This window comes from Sebastes fasciatus, chromosome 19, assembly GCF_043250625.1.
Source record: "Sebastes fasciatus isolate fSebFas1 chromosome 19, fSebFas1.pri, whole genome shotgun sequence".
NCBI lineage: Eukaryota > Metazoa > Chordata > Actinopteri > Perciformes > Sebastidae > Sebastes > Sebastes fasciatus.
The window spans coordinates 8455611-8482040 of NC_133813.1; the positions used below are offsets into that span (position 1 = coordinate 8455611).

A 26430-nucleotide genomic window follows, 5' to 3' on the forward strand; every position below is an offset into this window, starting at 1 on the left:
AAAGCAACTTGTTATTTAAAGTATGCTTTCAAAATAAAAAAAAATAAATCTACATTTTTGAGTAATCAGATAATATGTACATCTGCGTTTCAGACATGCTAGCAGCAATCGCCAATGTAGTTCTGTTGGTCGGATCACCACTTTTGGTCCAAAATGATATATCAATTCAATGGATTGCCATGAAATTGTGTACAGACATTCATGGTCCCCAGATAATTGTAGCCTAATATGTTTGGTGATTCCTTGACTTTTTCTCTAGCGCAATAATTCGGTTTATGACCTGCAAAACTGGCATAAGCTTCTTCAGGGAGGCTGAGCAGTCTGATACCCCAATAATTGGAGCACACCCTCCGGTACCCCTTTTTTGAAAACTAGGAACCACCACCCCGATCTGCAGACAGCCCGACAATGTCCAGAGCCTTCAGCGTCTCGGGGTGAATCTCTTCCACACCTGGCACCTTGCCGCTGAGGAGCTTCTTAACAACCTCAAAGACCTCTGCCAGGGTTATGGGTGAGGCTTCCCTCAAGTCTTCAAACTCTGTCTCTTCTACAGAGGACATGTTGGTCGGCTTCAGGAGTTCCTAAAAGTGCTCTCACTACCGCTCAACAATATCCCCAGTCAGGGTTTGCAATTCTCATCTCCTGCTGAAAGTAATCTGACCCAAGTCTTGTTTCCACTTCCTGCGTTGGTTTGCTAAAATTTCCTTGAGGCCAACCAAAAGTCCTTCTCCATGGCCTACCTGAACTCCTCCCACACCCAGGTTTTTGCTTTGGCGACCATTGTAGCCACAGCCCTTCTGGCCTACCAGAACCTGTCTGCTGCTTCAGGAGATTTCTGGGCCGATCAAGCCCCAAAAGGCCTCCTCCTCCACCAAGACAGGCATCGACATCCTTCTGACCACAACTCTAAGCAACCGCCTCCGCAATTGAGGCTTTGAACATGGTACAATCAGATTCCGTGTCCCCAACCTTCCCTCAGCATGCATGAGAAATTCTTCTGGATATGGGTGTTAAAGACCTTGCCAACGGGGACCTCAGCCAGATGTTCCCAGTTCACCCTCAATACACGTTTGGGTTTACCAGGTCTGTCCGACAGTCTCCCCTACCACCTGATCCAACTCATCACCATGTGATCAGTTGATGCAGCAAAAAGCCGTCGTGGCGCAAGCCATTGGAAATAATGGCATTCAGAACGCAGTGGTGCCATTGTTGCGTTTTGTCTAAAAGGACCTTAAGGTGTTCTGGTACCAGGTACACTTATGAGTCACCCTATGCTCGAACATGGTGTTGATTTGTCAGGTATTTGTGGTTAATTTAATTCTAGGTCTGTCAAAGTTAATAATAATAATTATCGCGTTAACGCAAATTCATTTTAACGGCACTAATTTCTTTAACACATTAGCACAATAGATATTTGGGAGGTTGTAGCGGGCTGAGTTTTGAAGGTAACGTGAAGATACTGACATCATATGGAACTAAAAAAAGCAGAAGATTTTATCCATGACACAGTTCACATTGGACGAGGGACAGAGTCTCGGGCAGTTTCTTCTGAATTTGCCTATAAAGTTCTTCCCACACGGTAATCAACGACCTCCATACTAAGTAATTCAGAGCACACTCTGAGAAAGTGTCTTTTTGTGTTTTCGTAACAGGAGGTGAACATGTCTTGCTTTTGTATCACAGTGTTCAGGTGTGGCCTTGTATAAAAACATCACTGTTCTTATCTTCAAGACATTACAGTTCTGTTCTGTTTTTTCGCTGCTGAGACAACAGACACTTTCTGTAACTGCGTTGCATAGTGAATGAACGCTCTGCAAGAGGACAGACCAACTGTGGCTGATTCCATGGATGTCGGTATGTGTGATAGCGACACAGTGTTTGGGATGTGTGACAGAAACAGACATATTGTGTGTGTCTGTCAGAAGGTCAGTAGTGTGTGTTTTTATGAAGAAAGATAATTGGTAAAAGTTCAGTTTCACCTTGAACCAGGGCGAAAGGGTCGGTGTGTGTATATACTGTATCTGTGTGTGTGTGTGTGTTCCCTCTTGTCCTTGTGAGGACCAATTAGAGTTCCACACTTTGATAGAGAGGACATTTTGGCCAGTACTCACTTCATCAAAGCACTGTCTGAGTTTTAAAGGGTCAGTTCTACCAAATCACAAAAACATTTTATCTCACCTACCTCAGAATCAGATCAGAATCACAAATACTTTATTGATCCGAGGGGAGAAATTGGTGATTTCTATCAGATTATTTTGGTTTTATTTGTCCAGGTTTTGAGATATCTGTCTCTGCGATCTCTGCTTCCACATTTTTGTATCGTTTGACGATATATACCGTCATATCGCCAAGCCTTTGCAAAAGGTCAGGATTGTTTTTTTAATTTGTGATATGGGGCTAAATGAAATTGACCTGACTTTAGTTCACTCACAAGAGCCACCATTTCATTGGGATCTTTAAGACATGGTTTTAAAGCACTACTTTACTGCTACTTGATCTGCATGATGCAGTTAAACACATGAAGAGTGGGAGTCGCGGGGTAAGGTCAGCAACAGATTCTGAACAAAAGACAACAACAGCAAAAGTTTTGAAGAGAACTAAAAGTGCTGCCGCCGCTTCGTCTGCCATGATCTCAACATTAACGCTATTGTAATCTCTTCGAGTTGCGACACTTTAAATTTGATGTTTTGAAAAATCCAACTGTCTCCCAAAAATTACATCTATATACTACTGATCTGCAACAACAAATGTTTTGAAAGAAACGTCCGTCGGTAGGTCTGTATGTACCATTCTCGTGAATGTGATATCTCAGAAACTTCTTGAGCGAATTTCTTCAAATTTGGCACAAACGTCCACTTGGACTCAAGGATGAACTGATTCGATTTTGGTGGTCAAAGGTCATTGTGACCTAATTTCCGTACCATTCTCGTGGAAGCAATATGTCAGGAACGCCTGGAGGGAATTGTATTACATATGTCACAAACATCCACTTGGACTTTTTTGGCCATAACTCACGAATGTCTAACAGAATAAAATGATGAAGTTATGACATTTGGACGTATATGGATGTAAACTGCAACTTGACGGGTTGGCGAAAGCATAAAACCGTGAGGCGGTAATTCTACTTTTATCAATATAAGGACTGATTTCTTAATACTTTCCAACTACTTTGGAGAAAAGGAAGGAAAGGAAGGAAAAGAGCGCAGGGAAAGAGTGGATATGTGGATCTCCACTTCTGGTAATACAATGTTATATTTTAATTAATATTCAAGTTTAATTAATGTTCAATGCAGGTTTACAGTCACTACACTTGTCTTAATTCACAGAATTACACAGAGGGTACACATTTAACATGATGAGACTGTGTGACACAGATAATTATGAAAAGTCTAAATGTAATTAATGAGAATTATTTCAGTGTGGGAACTGACGGTCAGGAAAAAAGGATCAACAGGAGATTATACTGCAATCTGCTCGACGAGAACACACACACACACACAAACACACACACACACACACACACACAGACTCCCACACATATTCTGATTAGATTTTGGAAGCTGAGCGTTCCTACAATAAATGACCTTTGTTTAAATATCAACACACAGAAGGTGCTCAGGCTCACAGCTGCCAAAAACTGGAGTCCGTTCATTAAGATGTGTGTTCATTATAGGAGAGATTTCCTCTGACGGTCCAACAGTGGAAGGTGCAAAGTAAACCCAAACTAAACTGTACTAACACATTACAACACACACACGCACATCACAGCTGATATACGTATCATTTATTGCAGCGTGGCACTTTTAATAAATAAAATAAAAATGCAGAAGAGAGGAGAATATTTTTAGTCCTTAACAAATTAAAAGAATCTGAAACTTTGACGAGTCTGACTACTGTTCAAATAATTTCCTTTGATTGATTCATAATTTATCCGTTAGATTATAATGTTATTAAGGCTCAATCTTTTTAGTTTTTTTACTGGTTTTCACTGAATACCCAGCTGGTAGAAGACATACAGTCATAAAGATCTTTAATCAGAAATGTTCCAAATTCCATCCACAAAAATTAAAAAAAGAAAATGAAAATTGTAGGAACAAAAACAAACAATGAATTGTTAAATTACAGTTCTGCACTGCAAATTGTATTTTTAAAATCAATTTTCACTTTAAACACTTTTTTGGGAACAAAAAATTGCTGCTGATTGTGTGTTAAAAGTAGAAAAAACAACAACAACAAAAACAAACAATAAATGGTTAAATTACAGTTTTAAAATCAATTTTAGGAAAATATTTTATTTTCTGAAAATGATAAACATACAGTATACAGTATATGGTATAATGCTATTATGGAGATTAGACTCTGTGGTTTGAAATTAGCTGCGTCTGTTGACTTACATGCATTATATTGTCAACCAACTGCTATAGCATCGGTCAGAACAGTTTTATTCTTCCTCACTCATTGGCTAGTGGGTTTAATTTTCTTGTCATTTAAATCTCTTCCAATAAATAATATAGATAGAAAATGTGAAAAATATTTGTATTTAATATTTTTATTTAATAACTCCGCTGTTTTTGTCTTGATTTCATTTGATTATTTACCTCTGACTTTTAATGGACGGATCCACTGGGGGGGGAGGTGACGACGGTCGCTACCACTGCACCTGCCGTATAGGTGGCCTACTGACAACTTCGGGACCGTGTAAGCCCTAATCAGATGGGCTGTTCCAACGCCAAGTGGGCCGTGGCCGGCAGGTCAATTTCTTTTCCCCACATTGCTGGTGGTGGCCTTGCGCCCCACTAGGTGGCCCGGCCCATCTGGCATTTGCCAGTATTGCCAGTTTGCCAGTCCGAGCCTGGTTGCGGCTCTAACCGACGCACTCCTTGTATCAACTGAAGCGTTTGAGCCTGAGCTTTGCGACTGGAGTGGTTGTTTTCTTTTTATACAGCATCTGAGCACACCACAGCTCCACACACACACACACACACACACACACACACACACACACACACACACACACACACACACACACACACACACACACGCTCACACGCTCACCACAAAGAGCAGACCCCCCCTGCACCCATGGCTGGGTTGCATGTGTTGGCAAAATGAAGCAGCCTCTCTTCATCTATCTATGAGTGTGTGTGTGTGTGTGTGTGTGTGTGTGTGTGTGTGTGTGTGTGTGTGTGTGTGTTGAGTTTGGTAGAAACCACCAAATCCATGGTTTAGGCTGCTCCCCATCTTCCTCTCTCATCCCTCTCTCATCTTTTTCTCTATTTTTACTTTTTCCTGCCCTCTCTCTCTCTCTCTCTCTCTCGCGCTGTAGTAGGTCATTCTTTCCCTCTCTCTCTCCTTGCTCTCTCTCTCTCTCTCTCTCTCTCTCTCCCAGAATATCTCTCTCCTTTCTGTTTGCTGACTCGGCACCTCTGCCTTCCTTTTAAACCTCTCAATACACACATGCCCCCCCCTCACACACACATACACACACACACACACAAACACACTCCCCTCAACATTGCACTTAAGCACAATAGTAATATTCAAATGTGCTCCCACATGGCTGCTGTGAGTCGTCCACGTCCAGTCAGCAGAAGTTGGAGTCGAACACGGCAACCTACATTTGCGGTTAATAAATCAAAAGGAGGTAAAAATAATCAACCGTTATTTTTGTTAAAGATCATTTTTAGGATTTTTTTTTTGGCCAGTGGAGCGGATTCAGCAGATAACAGGTAACATTTCCAAAATATAAGGCAAGAAAAGAACAGAATCTTTTTCACTTTAGATAATCAATGATACAATTCATCATGGACAATAGTGATGATGACCATGTTGGTGGTCATGAAGATGATGGTGATGGAGTTGAATGTAAGTTAGGTTGATGAAAGTAAGAATGATAAAGAAGATGCCAACAATGATGATGATGGCGATGGTGAAAATGAGAATAATGACGAAGATGATGATTAGCTCAATTGGTACCATGACGATAACGATGCTTAGGCATTGACAGTGATCGTTATGACTATGGTCAAGATGAGAATGATGACGAAGATGATGATTAACTCGATTGGTACCATGACGATAACGATGCTTAGGCATTGACAGTGATCACTATGTCCTATGGTGAAGATGAGAATGATGACGTATAGATAGTGATGATACCAGTGACCATGATGATGATGATGGTGTAGTAACTTTGAGAATGACGATGATGACGATGATGTCACCAATTCGCATCATGATGCTGATGATATTGAGGAAGAGGTTGACATATGAGGATGATAATAAAACTGCAAATGATGACGCTGATGATGATGAGGATGACTGAATATGATGTTTGCATTAGGATGATGATAAAGATGGCGAGGTTGATGATGAAGCTGGTGAACATGATGATGATGTTATTAACATTAGAACTACAAAAAAACGCCATTTTTGAGGGGCTGTTTTAGCTCCTATTTTAGAGGAATCTCCCAGCACAAGAGGAATCGTGAGTGAAGTTAAGTGTAAGGTGATTGGTCCAGACCTATGGTCTTAGTGTACGTTGATTGGTTGAACACATGATGGAAGCCCTGGCAGCACATGGCAACCGCCGTTTTTTTAAACCACAGGTGTCACTGTTAACAAGCAATTTCTCATTCTTACATCCCTTTAATCCATATGCCAACTTTTCCACCTCAGCCAAGTGTAAGAATTTATTTTTGGAAGACATTTCTTCAACTTTCCAGTTGAGGAACTTTTACAGGAAAATTCAACATGCACATAAACACCAGTGGATGAAACTGTGCTCACTGTGAGAACAACTTTTACTTTATAAACAGAAGGAAGTGGCCTGAACTTGACCCCAGCTGCCTCCCTCAAGCCCTCTTTCTGTTTTTTCCACTCTTTCCCTCAGACACTCACACTCACACACACATACAGTACATATACTGCAGACACCTGTGTAAACCATCTGCTTGGCACCCGCCTCCTTATCCCAAAAAAACACCCAGACCAGGGATAACACACACACACACACACACACACACTCCGCCTTCTAGAAACATCCACCCTCACACTCTTAGACTCACACCAACTCAGAATTCTGCAGGAGAGAAGTTTACACGCGTGAGATTTGACACCTGCTGTGCTTCTCGCACTGAAAAGAACCTCAGTTACTCCTCAGGTCTTTAACTGTTAATAATCGGCACTTTTTACCTGAGTGAGCAGGTGGGGCTGCGCAGCCACATTCAAGTAAAGTTGTGGAAGTTGGAAATTTGTAGCTCACTACTTAAACTTCTGTGTGAGTCCAGCTCATAAATAGCATGGCTGCCACTATGACCTTTGACCAACATGAATTACTGTTCCCCGTGTAGCAAGAATGTTTTCAGCTGTGTGTGCAGATTGGACGGCACTCGAGAGCAACTGTATTTTTTAGGCTAATGAACAGCAAGTGCTGGTACACTAGACCAGTGATTCTCAAAGTGGGATCCAGGGACCCCCATGGGTTTGTGGCGCTCTGTCAGGGGGTTATTAGTAATAATAATATCTTTTGCTATAACTTAGGGTGGGGAAAAAAATCGATTTTTTTATGCCAGAATCGATATAATTGTGTCATTGGAGTCTATATAGAGGTAGAAGGAAGTTACCACTTTAAATTGTTGTAGTCTGAGTAACGTGACATCATATCCGCTCCCGTTCCGTCAGCAAAACAAACGAGCGAGTCGAGACGAAAAAGTAGAGAACGGCGGAGGCATGTTTGCGTGGATACGACCTGCACCCTCGCATTTTAAATCCAAAGTGGTAAACACTACACATCCAGTAAAGTATGGAAACACTTTGAGTTTCACACATTGCCAGGAAAAGCAGAGCTAGACATCACGGCTAAAGCTGCATGCTAACTCTGTCATGGACAGGAAACGGTAAAGTATTGCAGTACCGCGTGGTCAAGCCAGCCGTCACTCACATCTCTGTGGTCAAATCATCCGACGCTACAACTGTAGAGCACCCATATACTAAAAAATGTATGTTAAATGCATTCAAATGGCCCCGATGGAGCTGACCATGGATGGATAAAGAGAACGGAGCTGACAGGAGAGCTAGAGACGGACTTGGCGAAGTTAGCCGAAGTATACACGTGTGACTACGTCCGGTTTTCAAAATAAGGTGTTAACAAAGAGGAACTGTATGTACAAAATACATATATGGAAATAAGATTGATTGGATTGTATTAGCCAGAAGTATAAAACATTACATGTCCCTTATAAATTAAAAAGAAAATAGCACTAATTTGTGAGGGAAATGTCTTTATTCTTTGATTTTTGGGGTTGCTGGAAAAGTTTTTAATAAATAATGCCCGACAATGACTGATATATTTGACTTCAGGACATCTCTGACTACATACATGCTGAAAATCAAACATTCTTACTGTATTAATTTAGATATTTTCCAAAGTAAAGGTCCCTAGAAGTGCATGATTCAACTTTTTCCCATGGCCTAGTGTACAATACATATCGAATTGGCACCCAAGTATCGTGATAGTATTGAATCAGGAGATGGCTGAATTGTCCCAGCCCTACACACATACAGTATATATTTGTGTACATATATATATGTGTGTGTGTGTGTATGTGTCTGAAAAAGCAGAAATGTTGTGATATTAAAGAACATTTTCTGCTAAAAACTATAAAAAAAAAAGAAGTGACAGCAGCTTCTTCCTCTGTGGTGGATGGTTTGACTGTTTTTAGGAAGAGGGCGCTCGATGAGTTCAGCTGGAGGAGGAGGAGGATGGAGGAATGTTCCAGACTGCTGATACTGGGGACAGATTATACACACACACACACGCACACACACACAAACATGCACACGAACACACCACAAAAACACACAAAACAAACTTGAGCCAACACTCATCCACTCTCTTGCTTTTCCCCTCTCTCTCTCTCTCTCTCCCTCTTTCTCTCTCCAATCTCCAAGAGCACTCACACTTTCACACACTCGTATACTTCCACACACACTTATACACACACAAACACACACTCAGTGATCCGGGTGGAATCAAAGGGTATTAGCTGTGCGGTGCTCAGTTCCCCCGGTCCTTTCCCAGCATTCTCCACAGCTGTACGATTACACAGGTGTTTGGCAAAAACACACTGTTAGAGACCGCAGAGGGGCTGAGTGTGTGTGTGTGTGTGCGCGCGTGTGCATGAGTGTGTGAGCGAGACTGAAAAAAATGAATATGCATGTATGGTTGAATGCATTTACTTGCACAGCTTCCCTGCAGGAGTGTGTGCTTTTGTGTGTGTATATGTGTGTATGTTTATACCATTAATTCCTCCCAGTGACTCAGCCCTGCTATTTCCTTGACCACCACTATCATCACATTTTAAATTCACTCCTGTCAGTTTTTCCCCCTTTCCCATCTGCGTCTCTCAGTCTTCATTCATGTCTGTAGTTTTCTTAGAAAGATAATCTGCGTCCAGTGTTGCCCCAAGAGCTGAGAACTTCAGATATGGCCGAAAGAGGGGTGTACTGTGTTTACACTCACTCATCAACTTGATACATCTCATACCTTAGTTCTTATAACCAGCGTTGTAGGCGGTGATGGAAGTGTTTGATGGATGGATGTAAAGGACCTGGTGGCAGGTGGAAGGTATGAGTAGTCACATGTGAAATTTGAAAAAAAAGGGTTTTATTTACTCAAAAATGAAACAAACAATTTACAAATTATTAGGGCTGTCAAACGCAATAATAAGGCGTTAACGCAAATTCAGTTTAATGGCACTAATTTCTTTAACACATTAACACAACTTGCGGTTTTAGGTGGCGGGCTCAGTTTTAAAGCTAGAGTGAAGATACTGGTATCATACGAAACTATAAAACTTAAGGAATCCATTGGTACCGACCATATCACACTAGCTTGTTGCAAAGGAGGTTAAATAACGCTCCAAACCTGCGCTAAATTTTGGTGAGGAAAAACTAGCATGACCATTTTCAGAGAGGTCCCTTGACCTCTGACCTCCAGATATGTGAATGAAAATGGGTTCTATGGGTACCCACGAGTCTCCCCTTTACAGACATGCCCACTTTATGATAATCACATGCAAGTTTGGGGCAAGTCATAGTCAAGTCAGCACACTGACACACTGACAGCTGTTGTTGCCTGTTGGGCTGCAGTTTGCCATGTTATGATTTGAGCATATTTTTTATGCTCTGCTTTATGCTATTAAATATTTGTCATGTCTCCCTTTAAGGTACATTTTGACCAGATAAAAAATGTGATTCATTAGTGATTAATCGCGATTCACTATGGATAATCATGCGATTAATCGCGACTACATATTTCAATCGGTTTACACCCGTACAAAATATGTAATAAAGTTCTGGGCCCATAACAGAGGTCAACTAAACATAATTTAACTCGCTAGCTAAGACAACTTAACTGAATATAACCGAACAGACTAAACTGACCCAACAAAAAGGGATCATATACACCGTAACGGCTGATCAGACCATTTTTGAAACAATTGGGATAACACAAAGACAAACACTACCGCCAAAACTAAAAATAAAACCAAACAGCACAACTAATATAAGAATAAATATCTTACTCATTAATCAAAACAAAAGTACTAACAAACTAATATCATCATAAGAAATAAACAAAATCTCTAAACTTAACTACAGTTCCCATGATGCATTGGGGGATGCAGACATGAAGTATAATGTTGCCATGGAGTGAGTTAGTTGTGGGGGCTACATTTGATTCTATTTTGGCAAATTGGCGCCATTACAAGACTACTGAATTTGCTATTTACTATCACTGGATTGATATTGTAGAAAACTTAAAAACATGATGAGTCTCAGGCAAGTTCTGGAGTAATAAGGAGCATCTTTGTTCTATAAGTTCTAAGCAGATTTATGGATGAGTATTAACGATGGACAATGAAGATAATGATATCCTCAGAGGGTCACACTGAATCTAAAAGTCTGCGTATCTTGTCTATGTATTGACTGAGTTATGAGATTTTTGGCACAAATTGTGGCAACCAGGCGCTATGGGTTTTAAACTACCTTAAATGCTTGGAGGCTGTGTCACAAAGTGCATTTCAATGCACCTGTTTTTATGCACATTTTCAATATTCTGCATTAAAAACCTCAAAATAACGTAAAAAAAGGTTTTTACGCTTGGTTGAGGTGGAAAACACAAATCTCAGTTTTAGGTGATTATACATCAATGGAAATATAGTTATTAATATTATATTCCATTTCTGCCAATAGATCCCCCCAAATGTTCCACACTGTTCCTTTAATCTGTTTTTGTATAGGCTAGTATCTCCAAATTATCTAGTTGTTCCATTAACTGAGTCACCAGGACAAATGCCCCCCCATCCCCCCCAGCTCATTATGTAATAACTCCTATCTATCAAGGATGAGTTTTGCAGCTCAGTTTTGACCCAGATGTTACAGACGTCCTGTGTCAGGCCATAGCTGTGCATTCCTGCTCCGTTTCAAGGTTAACACACTCAGACTAAACCAGGATGTGTTGTTTGAATGTTATGTAACTCTTTCCAGCGTTCGCATGCCGATAATGAAAGAGAAACGGTGAGAAGTTGCCAGCTCGGCTCGGCTTTTTGTTGAATCGAAGAGGTGGTAGAGTCAGACAGTCCGATGAACTAATGGAAGAATGAAAGAAACCAGAGCACTCTACACACCGAGCCACAGCCGCCCCACACGGGACTCGAACACCGGTCTCCTGTGTTTGATCCATGTATACACCTTGACCTCGTCTGTACGCAGACTCCAGACTGGTTTCCTACACCGTTCATAGCTATACCTATAAAAGTAAATACACTGTAATTCGTATAAATCCTGACTGAACGAGACTATTTCACCCGGCCGCTGTTGATCCTAGTGTTAACTTTTCCTGCTTCAGCCTCCCGACCGTGGTCAGAAGACACAGGGGAGACACTGTAGTTTTGGTCTCCTGGGCCGGAGTCGATAACGTTACTCGCTCCGGAGTTAACCCCCGTCACTCCACTCAGGAAACAAGACACCTCCGTTGGTCTTGAGGAGCTGCAGCATTTATTTCTGCACAACTTCCACTGAACATTCACTAGATATTCTCAGAGCTAAACTAACTCTCTTCTGCTCCGCTGCTCGCTCGTTTTCTCACACATTTGCCGCCGCTCTCTCTCTCTCTCTTGCTTCACCACTCACTTCCCACGTAGTTTCCCCCCCCCGACGTCGGTCACATTCCTGTTTTGCAGGACGGGCTTCACTAGATATAACTTAGTTTTTTTGTGCTTTTGTAGAGTTTGTGTTGGAGTCTGAGTCGTGGTGGGGGCTGGTCGTTTGTTGAGGTTAGCGGACTCCATTTATAACCGAGCGTTAGCTACGGTTGCACACTGGAGCTGAAAATAAGGCACTCGCGAGCGTGCGTGACGTCACATCCGTTGGATTTTCCTAGAAAAAATGTCCGGGATTCTTTCCATTAAAAGCAGTCGACAGGCTGATAGAGGAAACCCAGAAAGTCGCGGAAGGTCTCATTTTTTAATTAGGTTACAACCTGTTCACACATTGGCAATAAAAAACGATTAAAACACGGTTGTACGTGTAAAAAGTTACTTCTTAGTCCGGGGCCAGTGGAGTGTGTTCAGTGTTTGTCAGGTGCGTGCTGGCTCGATAAAGTGGTTAAAGAGAGTTGTGGTGCGTTTACTGTCCACTTCACGTCTGACAAGATCGTCCCGTCAACACTTTTAGCATAAAAACTGTTGATGAAATCCACCTCAGATCAGGAACACGCCACCGATTAAAACATGCTCGCACAACGAGTGGGTCTATGCTCTCTACTGCATTCTGTATGAGCTGTTACATAGTTACATGGCTCGTAGTTAGTTTGAGAGTGAAAGGCTGTGAAGGGCCAACAGGCAGGACCACTTTACCCTGCAACAAATAAGCCTTTATGTCGTACCTGCACCTGTGTGTTTTCGCTAGCTTTTTTTTTTTTTCTCTAAGAGAAAACCCGCACATGCAGGGTGTAATTTGCAGAAATAGGCCAGTCATTTTATACCTGCAGGCTGTGGGCTGCACGGAGGGAAAAAAAGAGCAAAGTACTGCAAAGTATTTCCGGAGAGCTGGGTTTTGGCGCTGTTGTGGTTTAAGTGGTGACTCAAGAGGGGGCGGGGGGGGGGGGGGGGTACCATGCAGGTCAAGGACTGCACTTGTTTCATGCACTTGTTAGTCTAACTAATATAGAAAAGCTATCACATAAAATACATACAGTTGCTACATGCTGTCAAAGTTAACGCGTTAACGCAAATTCGTTTTAATGCCACTAATTTCTTTAACGCATTAACAACTTTCGGAGGTTGGAGCGGGCTCAGTTTTAAAGCTAGAAAAAGTGAAGATAAAGTGGAGATACTGGCATCATATGAAACTAGAAAAACCTAAGGAATCCATTGGTACCAACCATGTCATACTAGCTTTTTGCAAAGGAGGTTAAATAATGCTCCAAACTTGCGCAAAATTTGGCGAGGAAAACATGTCACTGCCATGTTCAAAGGGGTCTCTTGACCTCTGACCTCCAGATATGTGAATGAAAATGGGTTCTATGGGTACCCACGAGTCTCCCCTTTACAGACATGCCCACTTTATGATAATCACATGCAAGTTTGGGGCAAGTTATAGTCAAGTCAGCACACTGACACACTGACAGCTGTTGTTGCCTGTTGGGCTGCAGTTTGCCATGTTATGATTTGAGCATATTTTCTATGCTAAATACAGTACCTGTGAGGGTTTCAGAATCAGAAGAATCAGAATCAGAATGGTGTTTATTGCCAGGTGTAAGGGGTATACACGAGGAATTTTCTTTGGCTTTGTTGGTGCGAGGCAAACAGTATAATAACAAAGAATAGATAAACGTTAGAATAAAATAAGAATAAAAAATGTACAATTTACAAAATAAGCTATAAAATAAACATGGTATAAACAGATAGTGCAAATATTGTCGGTGTGCAAACAAAACAATCAGGTATCAGAGGGAGAGAGAGGGAGAGAGAGGGATACTGTAGGGGGTGGTATTGAGAGTGTATGAGAGAGGGGGAGAGTCAGTGTCGGGGCCGTAGTGTGTGTGTGAGGGGAAGACAGTCACAGGGGGGCGGATGGGCTGTTGGAGAGCCCCACTGCCATGGGGAAAAAACTGTTTTTGTGGCGTGAGGTTTTGGTCCTGATGGACCTTAACCTCCTGCCAGATGGTAAAGTCTGAAAGAGATGGTGTCCAGGATGGGAGGTGTCGGCCACAATCTTCCCTGCCCTCCTTATGGTCCTGGAGGTGTACAGCTCCTGGAGGGAGGGAAGGTTGCAGCCAATCGCCCTCTCTGCAGCACGGATGACCCGCTGCAGCCTGGCCTTGTCCTTGGCGGTGGCAGCGGCAAACCAGACGGTGATGGAGGAGGTGAGGATGGACTCGATGATGGCCGAGTAGAAGTGCACCATCATGGTCTGTGGCAGGTTGAATTTCTTCAACTGCCTCAGGAAGTACATCCTCTGCTGGGCCTTGCTGGTGAGGGAGCTGATGTTCAGCTCCCACTTGAGGTCCTGGGCGATGGTCGTGCCCAGGAAACGGAACGACTCCACCGTGTTAACTGGGGAGCCGCGCAGGATGAGGGGGGGGAGCGGGGCTGAGTTCCTTCTGAAGTCCACTGCCATCTCCACTGTCTTCAGAGCATTCAGCTCCATGTGGTTCTGGCTGCACCAGGATGCCAGATGGTCAACCTCCCATCTGTAGGCAGACTCGTCACCCTCGGAGATGAGGCCGATGAGGGTGGTGTCGTCTGCAAACTTAAGGAGCCTGACAGATTGGTGTCTGGAGGTGCAGCCGTTGGTGTACAGGGAGAAGAGCAGTGGGGAGAGAACGCAGCCTTGGGGGGCACCGGTGCTGATGGTCTGGGTGTCGGAGACTTGCTTCCCCAGCCTTACGTGCTGACTCCTGTCTGTTAGAAAGTCTGTGATCCACCTGCAGGTGGAGTCAGGCACGCTCAGCAGGGAAAGCTTGTCCTGTAGCAGAGCTGGGCTGATGGTGTTGAATGCGGAGCTGAAGTCCACAAACAGGATCCTGGCATAGGAGCCAGGGGAGTCCAGGTGCTGGAGGATGTAGTGGAGGGCTAAATTTACTGCGTCGTCTACAGACCTGTTGGCTCTGTAGGCGAACTGCAGTGGGTCCAGCAGGGGGTTGGTGATAGTCTTTAGGTGGTGGAGCACAAGGCGTTCAAAGGTCTTCATTATAACGGAGGTCAGGGCGACGGGTCTGTAGTGTTTCTGGACAATATGTGTTATTGTTTTGTGTTGTTAATTGATTTCTAAAAATAAATATATACATACATTTGCATAAAGCAGCATATTGTCCACTCCCATGTTGATAAGCGTGTTAAACACTTGACAAATCTCCCTTTAAGATACGGTCTAAGACCTGCTCTATATATAAAGCGTCTTGAGATAACTTCTGTTGTGATTTGACGCTATATAAAAATAAATTAAATTTAATTGAAGGTTCATTTTGAACAGATAAAAAATAAAAAAATATATAATATAATAATATATAATATAAAATATTTTTAATCGATTGACAGCCCAATAAATACAGACATAGGAACGTAAAAATAAATAATTTTATGAAAAACCTAAATTAATAAAATAAAAAAATATGGAATACACTAACACAAAGAATTAGCAACATTTAAAAAATATTTTTTGAAAAAAAAAAAAGTTTTATTTAGTCTATAGGTTCAAACACCATTACTGTTCCCTAAATTCCAGAGGGGAAAAAAATAACTTGTCCCTACCTTTTAATTAACCTAAATGAAAGCAGCCAATCATCTCAGCCAATCAATTATTTTTTTCTTTAAAAATTTATTTATATTTCTCTACATATAATTTCCTGCTCTTCTCCTGTATAGCAGCTCTCCTCGGAGCTGCTGGTGGTAGTGGTGGTGTTGGACGCGACTGTAAGCTAGGTGGCCGCACGAACACATTTATCACACCGAGGCTGTGCCAGACGCACATGGGATCCGTCCTGCTGCGTGTATACACCCGGGGATCTTCAGCAACCCGCAGCCGAGCGGAGGGCACCCTCAGCCGGGCACAGGAGCAGCAGCTCCACCCTGCAGCCTGGAGACTCTTCTCCTCTTCTCCTCCAACACACCGCGCGTAAAAGCAAACCACACATTACTGAGGTGATCTTCTTCTTTCCTCTTCCTCGAGAGGCTCGCGGAGAACACATTATTTATTTATATCGTGTGTGTGTTGGTGTGTGTGTGTGTGTGTGTGTGTGTGTGTGTGAGCCACAGTCAGCGGGCAAACTGCGTCTTAACGCGGAGAGGTCGGACTTGTTTTGGCTGGAGAGAAAAAAACGCACCAAAAAAAAGACACCAAAAAAAAAGGACACCGGTTCTGTCGTCTCTTCTTCTTTTTTTTTTTTCTTTTTTTCTTGATATTTATTTCCAAAAAAAACAGGAACCAGGACTGAGCCTCTCTGCTGCTTCCGAGGAGAATATATCTAGTGATCGAGGCTTGTATTTCTGGATTTATTTCGCTGTTGGAGGAGAAGAGAGATCCGGAGGAGTGGTGCGCAAAAAGAAAAAGCCGAGGTCTTCCTCTTCTCTTCTCTCCTCTCCATCTATCTCTCCATCTATCAATCTGTCTTACCTGTCCTCTTCTATCTATCTGTCTCTTCATTTGTTTCCCTGTTTCTAGGTTCCGTGCGATTTTGCTAAAATGCATCATCAACAGCGGATGGCAGCTTTGGGAACAGACAAGGAACTCAGTGACTTACTGGATTTCAGCGCGGTAAGAGAATTGATCTTATTTATGATAATATGCATATAATAATGCAACATAAGCGCGTCCTGTAAGGCTTCTTACAGCGACCCACTGTTTACATGTTTTTGCATGCAAATTGCAACATGCATATTTCCACTCCAACTGTTTGCACAAAAGTGCGTTTTTGTAGACTTAACTTTGCAGAAAAAAAAAGTCAGTGCATATTGTTGGTTTTTGTAATTTTCATTTGTGTGTGTGTGTGCGGAGAATTGTGATGCTGCATTTGGTAATTTTGTTGTCTTATAGATGCGAAACAGCGATTTGAAAATGTTCCCAACATCCATGGTAGTATATCTCATTTTTAAGTTTTTTCCTTCCATGTGTGTAGTTTGATTTTTCTGCCCCTTGATTAGGATTTTTCTGTTGTTGTTGTGTGAGTTTCTATACTGTGTATGAAGGCTGCTCCATGCACTCTGCACCGTGCACAACATGGAATCATGAAACCTGTCAGACAGACAGACTGAGAAGAAGAGAGGAACACTGTCACACTTTCTCTCTCTGCAGTCTTGCAAAGCTGTTCAATGCACTAAGTCTAAAAGTTTTGTTTTTTTAAAGAACAGCCTGTGCGTGTTGTGAACTTGACGGACAGGAAATAGTGTCCGCGCTCTCGGCCATGTTCTCCTCCTCCTCTGGGAGCAACTTTGGTCTGAAGAGGAAGAGGAGGAGGAGGAGGAGGAGGAGGGAAAAAAAAAAAATCTGAAACACCCCAAAATGAAAAAAACAAACATTAATATTGCTATGAGAGACAGACAGCACGAGCATAATGATATCAGAACATATCTCAGGAATGAGGATGCAAATATAGGAGAGAGAAAAATTCCTAAATTCCTCTGCAATATTGTAAATTCCTGCAAGAATGTTAATGCAATAAACAAATAAGATCACAGCTGAGGCCTGCATACACAACGCAAGTGATTTTAGTGGTCTAGGAATATCATAGGAGGCACTATTAACGTTATAATATCAGAAGAATGACAGTGATGCTGCACGACGATGCAAAAAATAGGAGCTAAAATCCCCATTAATGTGCCTTTCAATCTCTACTGGAATGTTAATGCCATAAAGAAATATCAATAGATCACAGATGAGGCCTACATGCAGTAAAGTACACACTGTAACTGACCATGTAGGAGCATTATAGAAATATTATAACAATGTCATAGGAGATTCAAAATCTATTAAAAGAGCAATATAACCTACAGAATAATCCTTTATAACTGCAACAAACACTGTATGTATCAACTCACTATACCATAAACAAGATTTGATTACTATAACAATACGGTGTGACTGTTATTGTGAGATTTTTAACAACTGACATGCAATAATATCACTGTTATGTCAGAATTTAGAACCGCAGACGTGCAATATGCCTCTATAGCAATATTTAAATTAAAAATGCATGCTGTATTGGCTAGTAGTGTATGTCATAAATACATTGTTAAACTCCCTATAGAAGTATTATAGTGTGTAGAAATACCACAAATGTCCAATAAATTCATCATTTAGTGGCACACACATTCTCTCGAGTCATTTTAACAACATTATAGGAATGTTATAATGACATTTATGAAAAAAAAAATATTAAAAGAATGAGACTAGTGATGCTGCACAACATGCAAACATAGGAGATCAAAATGTTAATGCAATAAGGATTAATCAATTGATCACAGATGAGGCCTACATGCAGTACAGTACACACTGTAACTGACCATGTAGGAGCATTATAGAAATATATATCATAGGAATTCAAAATCTATTAAAAGAGCAATATAACCTACATATTAATCCCCTTTATAGCTGCATTATAGTGATGTTTCAATAAACACTGTATCTCATACAGTATCAACTCACTAAACAAGATCATCTCTGATTGCTATAAGAATACTGTAGGACTGTTATTGTGAGATTTTTATAACAAAGGACATTCAATATTATCGCTGTTATGTCAGAATTGAGAACCACATACACACAATATCCCTCTATGGCAATATTTAAATAAAAAAAATATGTGCTGTATTGGCAATAGAAGTATTATAGTGAATAGAAATACCACAAATGTCCAATAAACTCATCATTAATGGCACACACATTCTCTCAAGTCACTAAAATAACATTATAGGAATGTTATAATGACATTTATTTAGAAAAAGGCTTACAATAAGATAATTAAATTCATAACTGACTATCATAGACATGCATAAGAACATTATAGGACTATTGTTTAAACTGTTTTATCAGAGAAACACATAAAATAAGATAATTATATTCATATTTGAAAACCAATGACATCTAAAATGCATCTATAGCAATATTTAAATAAAAAAATATGTGCTGTATTGGCTACATATGCATGTGTATATCATAAATCCATAGCTAAAGTCCCAATAGAAGTGTTATAGTGAATAGAAATACCACAAATGTCCAGTGAACTCATCATTTAGTGGCACACACATTCTCTCACTATATCACTATAACAACTTTATAGGAATGTTATAATGACATTTAATAAAATATACTTTTCTACCACAGACATATGTAAGAATATTAAAGGGATATTTTTAAACTGTTTTATCAGAAAAACATAAAATAAGATAATTATATTCATAATAGAGAACCACTGAGACATATCAAGTCTATATAGGAATATTGTGATGATATAAATATATTTTATAAAACAATATAGTAAACCTGTGTATAATAAATATTGTGAAAATCGCTTTTGTAATATTATAGGTGACAATAATTCCATTAAATCACCTTTAATCTCCTCATTAATGACAGATAAATACTTTCAAGTCATTATAGTAATAAAGGAATATAATTGTGGATAAAATAATTAAAAAAAAGCATCACAAAATCCTTATGTAGTAGGTATTGAGTCCCTGAAGTGTATCACAGGAATATTATAGACATTAAGAGTTTATACAGGTTCCCAAAAATGTCAATCAGCCCGTCTTAAATTGTAAATCTTGAAAAAAATATTCAAACAAAGGAGGGCAGCAGCAGCTAGAACGTGTCTCCTCTCATTATAAACGTAGGCCGGTCACATTAATTTATGCGATCATCTGTCTTTGCACGCCCACAAGCTGACACCCGCAGCTCAGGGTGGTTCGACTGGGATATCGATAGACCTGCTAATAATCAGAAATTAGATCTTTTATCTGGCGAGCATTTGTTTTTTTCTTTGTTTGTCGGAGCCGCGAGGGAGCAACCTCCTCAGCATCCAACATCCGCACTTAACAGGCCCCACAGGCTCTTTTAACAACAGTGACAGATCCAGTATTTATTGTTTCAGTCAGGGTTTAATTTACTTATATTGTTTGTTTAAAAAAAAAAAACACAAGAGAAGAAATCCTTCAAAACCTCAAATCCTGAAAAGCTTTTAGCATCTGAAAGTGGGAAAGCTCAGAGTGTGTCCACGATCACGGAGCTTTCACCATCAAACACGGCCAACGCACAGAGCCTGGTGTTTATCCAGAGAGAGGTTATCTATCGGGGTCAGATGAACTGTTTTCTTTGGGAAGCTTTACAGTAGCTCGTACATTAAAACAACAGGAATCAGTATTCACCTTCAGTCTCGGTCTTAACGTGGGTTTATTTTCCTGTAGATGTGCAGAGCAGATGGTGACTAGTTCTGATGATTATCTTCATGTTTAAGTCAGATATGAAGTAGATATGAAGTGTTTCGTTCCAAAAATGAGCCGTCCAACATTCAGGCTAAAGTCAATGAAAACAACATTTGTAGTAAATTGAGCAGGTGATTTAAGTGATCCTGTTTATTTTTTCACAGATGCTGAATGAGGAATCTGATTTCTTCCTGATTCACAAAAAAAAAAAAAAAATGTTTCTACAGTGTTTTGGAAAATGAACTCTTCATATCTGTGTTCAGCTCTGAGCTGAGGGTCTGTGTGGTCATTAGGGCTGGGTATCAAACCTCCATGCATTTGAGTACAGATCAAAATGTGTCCATAGCATTGAATATAGAACATATTCAAGTAAGGAAAGCTGGCATCAAAAGGTGTGGACTCAGGACATGGACCAGAGTCAGTATCAAGTCACAGACCTGGTTACTTTAGGTACGTTTGTACGGACCAACAGGTGATACTTCAGATTAACACGATCAGATGAAACATAAAAACAAAATGTCAACATGCAAAAAAACATTTAGCTCAGAAATGACAAATGATTGTAACTGTTTCACAGAAATAACAAACCAATCAGTTAGATATTAAATGTGATGAAGTTTATTTAAAGATAAATGTCTTTCGTCTTGTCTTGGGACCTGATTTGGGATTTACCTGTCCTGGGATTTGACACAGGAATTAACCTGTTTTCCCATGGGACTCTGAACTTGCCTGTCCTGACGTTGGATTTGACTCTGGACTCTATAGTCTTGATCTAGGTCTAGTTTGACTTGGGACTTGTCTATTTTGACTTGGGACTTGATGCGTTACGTACCTGTCTTGACCTGAGACTTGACGTGGGATTACCTGTTTTGAGCTGTGATTTGAAGTAGGGTTACCTGCCTTGATTTGGGACTTGATGCTTTACGTACCTGTCTTGACCGGGGACTTGACATGGAATAACCTGTCTTGACCTGAGACTTGACGTGAGATTAGTTGCCTTGATTTGGGATTTGACGTGGAATTACCTGTTTTGTCTTGGGATTTGATGCGTTATGTACCTGTCTTGACTGGGGACTTGATGTGGGATTACCTGTCTTGATTTGGGATTTGACATGGGATTACCTGTCTTGACCTGGGACGTGACGCGTTATATACTTGACCGGACTTGTTGGCCTTGATAAGGGGCTTGACTTGTCGGAGTTCTCCTGTGACTTTACTCTGGACTTGCCCTTCATGACTTTAGACTTGACTCTGGACTTGTTGACCTTGATTTGGGACTTGATAGCAGATATCTGTGACTTGTTAAACAATGACTTTGTCCCACCTCTGCAGCCATTAAATCCTTGCTTGGCCAGATTTATAATTGTGTTTAGTTATTCTTTGATCAGTTTAGTGAACTATTTGAAAACTTTAGCTGCTTTTGTCAAATGAAAATGTTTATTTTATAAGTAATATATATATTGAAAAAAATCATTTTGGTATGTGTACCAAAACTGAAGTATCCAATCAGTGTTAGTATTGAAATGATACCCGGTGATACACAGCCCTAGTGATGATGCACCTTTTGTTTTCTTGGTAAATATCCATGAAGAGTTTCCTTCCAAAACGAGATATGTACTACATTAAAAGCTGAAAAAAATGCTCTGATAAAATGAAAATAAAGAACATTTAGAGTCCATTAAATCTCAGACGTTTCCTAGCAGGACTGTAATGTGATGAGAATCTGGCAGCAGCATCTTTAAGCCAAATGTTGCCCAGGCGTTTTGGAATGGAGCTTTTCATGTGTAGCTGCAGTGATGTTTCTGTAGAGATGTGTCTTGCTGTCTGCGGTGTCAGTGCTCTCGGAGGTAATGTGCGCTCTGTTTGTCTTGTAGATGTTTTCCCCTCCTGTTAGCAGTGGAAAGAACGGGCCGACCTCCCTGGGGAGCGGACATTTCTCCGGCTCAAGTACGTCAGCTTTCTCTTTTTTTCCCCTTCGTCGTCTTCTTCTTCTTCTTCCTCTCTTTTTTTTCTTTCAGTCCTCTCTCAGCCTCCTCCTCTCCTTCCTCTTACACCTGCTCACTGCTGCTTCGCTTGCTGTTTGAATTTTCTTGTTTGGGTAACCATGTTCTGTACATGCAGATGCAGTTTTTGGGGTTTTATGCTGTTTTTGCTTTGTTGATTACTTTTTATTTTGAGGAGACGTGAATTTTTATTTGTACATTCTGTAACTTGCTCATATATTCTTCAAGTTCTCTGTTTGGCTCATGGTCTGATTATATAGTTGCAATTATGGGTTAGTCCATCTCTCAATACTTCCTTCCTATTGAATATGTGGATTTATAATACTAGCTAACAAACATATGGTTTTAAAAAAAGGCTCAGTGATTTCCTAAAATAGCTGGCCACCGTAGTTTTTAGCAAACACCATTCAATCAAGGATAAATGGTGCATTTGTCGGGGACTATTTTTATCGGTGGATCAATACACCCTCTGTGTTTGTTTTTGACCAAAGAGGTTGAAAGATTATTATGTTAAAATCACCTGTAACATACCTGCGTGTTGTCGGAGCTCATGTGTAGTTTGCACGTGTTTGTTCCTGCTTTACGTCACAGTAAATGACTGTTGGAGTGTAAAATGCCACCATGAGGAGATGATGTGATTTTTCTATATTTTGGGGCAACAAGTTTGTTTCTCAGCTGCTCAAGTTCATTCCTGAAGGAGACTTCCTGTTTTTCTGATTTGCTGCCCTCATTCTTTCCTGCCCCTGTGTGTATGTATGTGTGTGTGTGTGTGTGTGTGTGTGTGTGTATGTGTGTGTGTATGTGTGTGTATGTGTGTGTGTGTGTATGTGTGTGTGTGTGTGTGTGTGTGTGTGTGTTGTGGAGATCAGTCCGCTGTGTTTTTTTTTACACAGTGGTGGTGTTGGTGTCGAACAGGCACAGGTTGGTGCTGTCAGTGGTGGAACATGGTGGCTTGGAGTTTGAAATGTTAGTGCAGTGCCACTGCAGAGGGCTCCGGCAACAAACTGCTGGGTCATCTGGCAAAAAAGTTGGACCTGGCTCAACTTGTGGCAGACCACAGTGTGCCATCAGTTGGCAAGGTGATGGTGGTGCGGCGGCTGATCAAACACGAGCAAACATACATTCCTGGTGGATGACTTGAACGCTGCATTTTTACTGTTGATCTCACGATCAATCGTGAGGAAAGGTTGAAACAATTGTGACCGGCATGTCCATTTTCAAAGGGGTCCCTTGACCTCTGACCTAAAGATATGTGAATCAAAATGGGTTCTATGAGTACCCACGAGTCTCCCCTTTACAGACATGCCCACTTTATGATAATCACATGCAGTTTGGGGCAAGTCATAGTCAAGTCAGCACACTGACACACTGACAGCTGTTGTTGCCTGTTGGGTTATGATTTGAGCATGTTTTTTACGCTAAATGCAGTACCTGTGAGGGTTTCTGGACAATATCTGTCATTGTTTTGTGTTGTTAATTGATTTCCAATAATAAATACATATATACATTTGCATAAAGCAGCATATTTGCCCACTCCCATGTTGATAAGAGTATTAAATACTTACTTACTCCCATTAAGGTACATTTTGAACAGATAAAAAATGTGATTAATTTGCGTTTATTCACGATTAACTATGCATAAAAACGTTAAAGAAATTTGTGGCTTTAAAACATATTTGCGTTAATGCGTTATTATAGTGTTAACTTTGACAGCATCTATATATGGAGTAGTTTTAAGTGTTTTGTTCTATAGCTGTTATTTTTCCCCGTATATGTTATTAAAACTTAAAACAAAGTTATAAGTGTTTGAGTGTTTTGGTTGCGTAGTGAGTTAATTTATTGGTCGGTCAATTGGAATCTTTTTTTTTCACTTGACCTTGTTTAGTTTGAATCAACTAATGAACAATCACTTCTTTTACAGATTAAAAAAAGCAGGAGGTTCCAAAAATAATTTCCAATATTTTTACATATTGACAATATTTGCAATGAGCATATGGTAGATATGAATACTGCTCCTGCTTTCTCTGTGGTTGGATGTACACTTCTATATGTTACCTCTCTGCTGTGATGGTATATCAGGTTGTAGGTCATGCTGCATTTCCCAGCATTTTACTGTACTAAATGTGCGTTATGTTCCATCATCCTCAGTCTGTATGAGAAGAGGATACTGTCTTTTGAAAATCTTTTCTGGAAGCTTCTCACAGCAAACAGCCGGGTCGTTCCTGTTGCTCCCGCTCATGTTATCTGCCTCTAAACGGCGTTCGGAAGCCATTTTGTTTGTTGGCTGAAAAACAGAGAGATGCCGAGACGTCTTCTTTGTTTACTGCTCTTCGTTGTGCGGTTGTTGTTGTTTGTGCTCTGCGGTTTCGGCGGTGTTGTTTGCTCCTGTGCCGTGCATACAAATGCAAGGGAAGGACCACAAATGTTACGATTTTGGGGGAAAACAAGGGCCCAGTTTTTGGAGGATCGGTCGCGGTTGTTGGGCCTCGGTTTGCTGCTCCGATGTCTATCTTCATTTTGGGATTGTTTTTTCTTTTGATAGAGGAACACACACTGGTGTCGCACACGCATGCACTCACCCCTGAACACAAATCACACTCGCGCACACACGTCTAAACACCCACAAGATGCAACACACACACACACACACTCACACACATACACACACACACACACACACACACACACACACACACACACACACACACACACACACACACGCACACACACTGTGCTCACCCCTGCTGTGGCTTTCTGCAGGCCTCGGCATTTTGATGAGCCCGGCGCTGTTTGTGAATGCAGCTAATTAGAACTCTATAGACCCACACAACCATGAGAGCAGCGGTTTCCAAAGGCTGGGGCGAGGCCAGAGGCTGGGACACGCTGACACTGAACCGGGTCCACACACTTTTGTTTGTTTACTTCAGGGTAACAGCCACGACTTTGGTTTAGAGAAGTTCAAAATAAAATACTTTTAGAGATGCCGGAAACATCGTATTCATATTCACTCCTGTCTAGTATTTTCATTTATGTTCAACACTTTAATGATCTGATCTGATCTGATAACAAAAAAACTCAAAACGTTGGAAGAAGCATTGGCTTGAGGCCTGATTTGGACTAAGGGGGCCCCAAAACGGGCAAATTCTAAGGTAAAGAAAACAACCATGTCAACCTTTCATGAAGTAAGAAAATGTTTAGCTGGAGGACACTATGTTGCTGGTGTTGTTGTGTAAGCTTTACAGCCTTAAGGGATCAAAAACAGGAGTTACAGGGTTTTCAGCATGTATGTACTCAGAGGTGTCCTGAAGTCAAATATATCAGACATCGTATTTTGTAGATACAGTTCCTTTTGTTAACACCTTATCTTGAAAACCGCACGTAGTCAAGTGTGTATACTTCTGCTAACTTTGCCAAGTCCGTCTCTAGCTCTCCCGTTGACTCCGTTCTCTTTATACATCCATGTTCAGCTCCATCGGGGCCGTTTGAATGCATTTAACACAAATGTCAGTATATGGGTGCTCTACAGTTGTAGCGTCGGCCGATTTGACCACAGAGATGAGAGTGACGGCTGGCTTGACCGCACGTTACCGCAATACGATAACATTACCTGTCCATGACAGAGTTAACATGCAGCTTTAGCCGTGGCGCTGTTTTCTACTTTCTCGTTTTGGCTCTTTGCGGCCGGCTGCGGTTTGTTTTGGTTGACGGATACGGAGCGGATATGACGTCACATTACTCAGACTACAACAATAAAAGCGGTAACTTCCTTCTACCTCCGCATAGACTCAAACGAAGCAAATATATCGGTTCTGGCATTAAAAAATCAATATCAAAATCGTAAAAAGAAAAATCACGATACATCCTACCAGCACAGTAATTTACTTTACATCCTCACTTTTTAATCTCTCCTATATTAACAGAGGTCTTTTGCCACAACGCAATCC

At 41.0% G+C, this 26430-nt stretch overlaps 1 protein-coding gene across 1 annotated transcript in view; it reads left to right on the forward strand.

Moving 5' to 3' along the window:
• The first annotated feature begins 16258 nt into the window (after positions 1 to 16258).
• The window catches only part of tcf4 (transcription factor 4), a 230164-nt gene continuing 219992 nt past the window's right edge, over positions 16259 to 26430 (forward strand). Inside the window, exons 1-4 of the mRNA XM_074616972.1 lie at positions 16259 to 16622; positions 16729 to 16821; positions 17101 to 17139; positions 22358 to 22430. Of these exons, the coding sequence (XP_074473073.1) occupies positions 16750 to 16821; positions 17101 to 17139; positions 22358 to 22430 (184 nt within the window). The 5' untranslated portion in view covers positions 16259 to 16622; positions 16729 to 16749. The remainder of the gene's footprint in view (positions 16623 to 16728; positions 16822 to 17100; positions 17140 to 22357; positions 22431 to 26430) is intronic.